This window comes from Perkinsus marinus (assembly GCF_000006405.1).
Source record: "Perkinsus marinus ATCC 50983 genomic scaffold scf_1104296943656, whole genome shotgun sequence".
Classification (NCBI taxonomy): Eukaryota; Perkinsozoa; order Perkinsida; family Perkinsidae; genus Perkinsus; species Perkinsus marinus.
In genome coordinates, this window is record NW_003211733.1 from 1 (window position 1) to 1,076 (window position 1,076).

Below are 1,076 nucleotides of genomic sequence, written 5' to 3' on the forward strand. Positions count from 1 at the left end.
AAAGTCAATAGAAATCTGCTGAATGCCGGTATTGATCGGAAGCTTCGCTTCGCTTTTACTACTACTACTACTACTACTACTACTACTACTACTACTACTACTACTACTACTACTACCTCGATATGAACTTGTTATCTATATGTTTCTTCAACGACCGAGGCTCAACTATCGGACACACAATGAACCGGAAGAAAATCTCATACCTAATTGCATGGATATAAGTGGAGACTGGAAACGCTTGAGCGGCACTCACACCGTCTGCAAATGCGGCCAAGATTGGTCAAGGACTGCCTCTTCCTCCTCCAAATCGAAGAGTGCCATTGGGTTTTTAACCCGAGGGGGTAACTGATAAGGCATAGGGATGAGACCCGTCAAACGGTGAATAAAACACAGGGTGTGTGGTGTAGCGGTATCACGTCTGCTTCGCATGCAGAAGGCCCCGGGTTCAATTCCCGGCACATCCAAAAATTTTCGTTATGATAATCGTGTTACAAACAAGCTCAATAGCCTCCTTTTCCTTCTAAATCCTTCTAGTAATCCGCCATGCCGCCAACGTCTCAGTATCACACAGACATACCACCACTCCCCTACTACCGTGCGGAATATGTTAGCCGCAGTCATTGCCACAATATCTGCCGCTACTTGGTCATCGTAGTAATTCCATGCTTGATTTATATACCTTCAGAGCGAAGATGTGAACCCTTACTACACAGTGGCTGTTGACACGGAAACAGACGCTACGTCGTGGAAGAGGTCGCCACCCTACGCCTACGCTAGAATATCCAGGAGCGCTTGACGCTTGGCCAACTTCTCTTGGAAATCTCTTCTTTTGTCTCGGAGGCGAGGGTTTCCATCACCAAAGTAGAAAACGACACAGCAAGCACGGAGCTTCAACCGAAGCACCAACTGTTGATCCGCGAAAGGCGTCTCTGAGAGCAGCCTCTGAGCGGGAAAAGGCTCAATAACGTGCTGCTACCTTGTAGTGATGGCAATCCCGCAAAAGGACTATCCATGTCATCGCTATAGGGGATTCCCCTCACAGGAGGATCCTCGGCCAGCTTGTCGAGCATCTGATG

At 48.0% G+C, this 1,076-nt stretch overlaps 1 protein-coding gene and 1 non-coding gene across 2 annotated transcripts; one reads left to right on the forward strand and one right to left on the reverse strand.

Moving 5' to 3' along the window:
• Nucleotides 1–116: 116 nt before the first annotated feature.
• On the reverse strand, nucleotides 117–929 carry Pmar_PMAR021274 (serine/threonine-protein phosphatase 2A 56 kDa regulatory subunit epsilon isoform, putative; the record flags this gene model as incomplete). Its single annotated transcript, XM_002781048.1, has 4 exons — nucleotides 117–203; nucleotides 254–345; nucleotides 595–679; nucleotides 773–929. Coding segments are annotated over 4 exons (421 nt in total), but the record flags the coding sequence as incomplete, so codon positions are not given.
• On the forward strand, nucleotides 393–464 carry Pmar_PMAR021273. Its single transcript has one exon. It is a non-coding gene; the product is annotated as a tRNA-Ala (tRNA).
• Nucleotides 930–1,076: the final 147 nt, after the last annotated feature.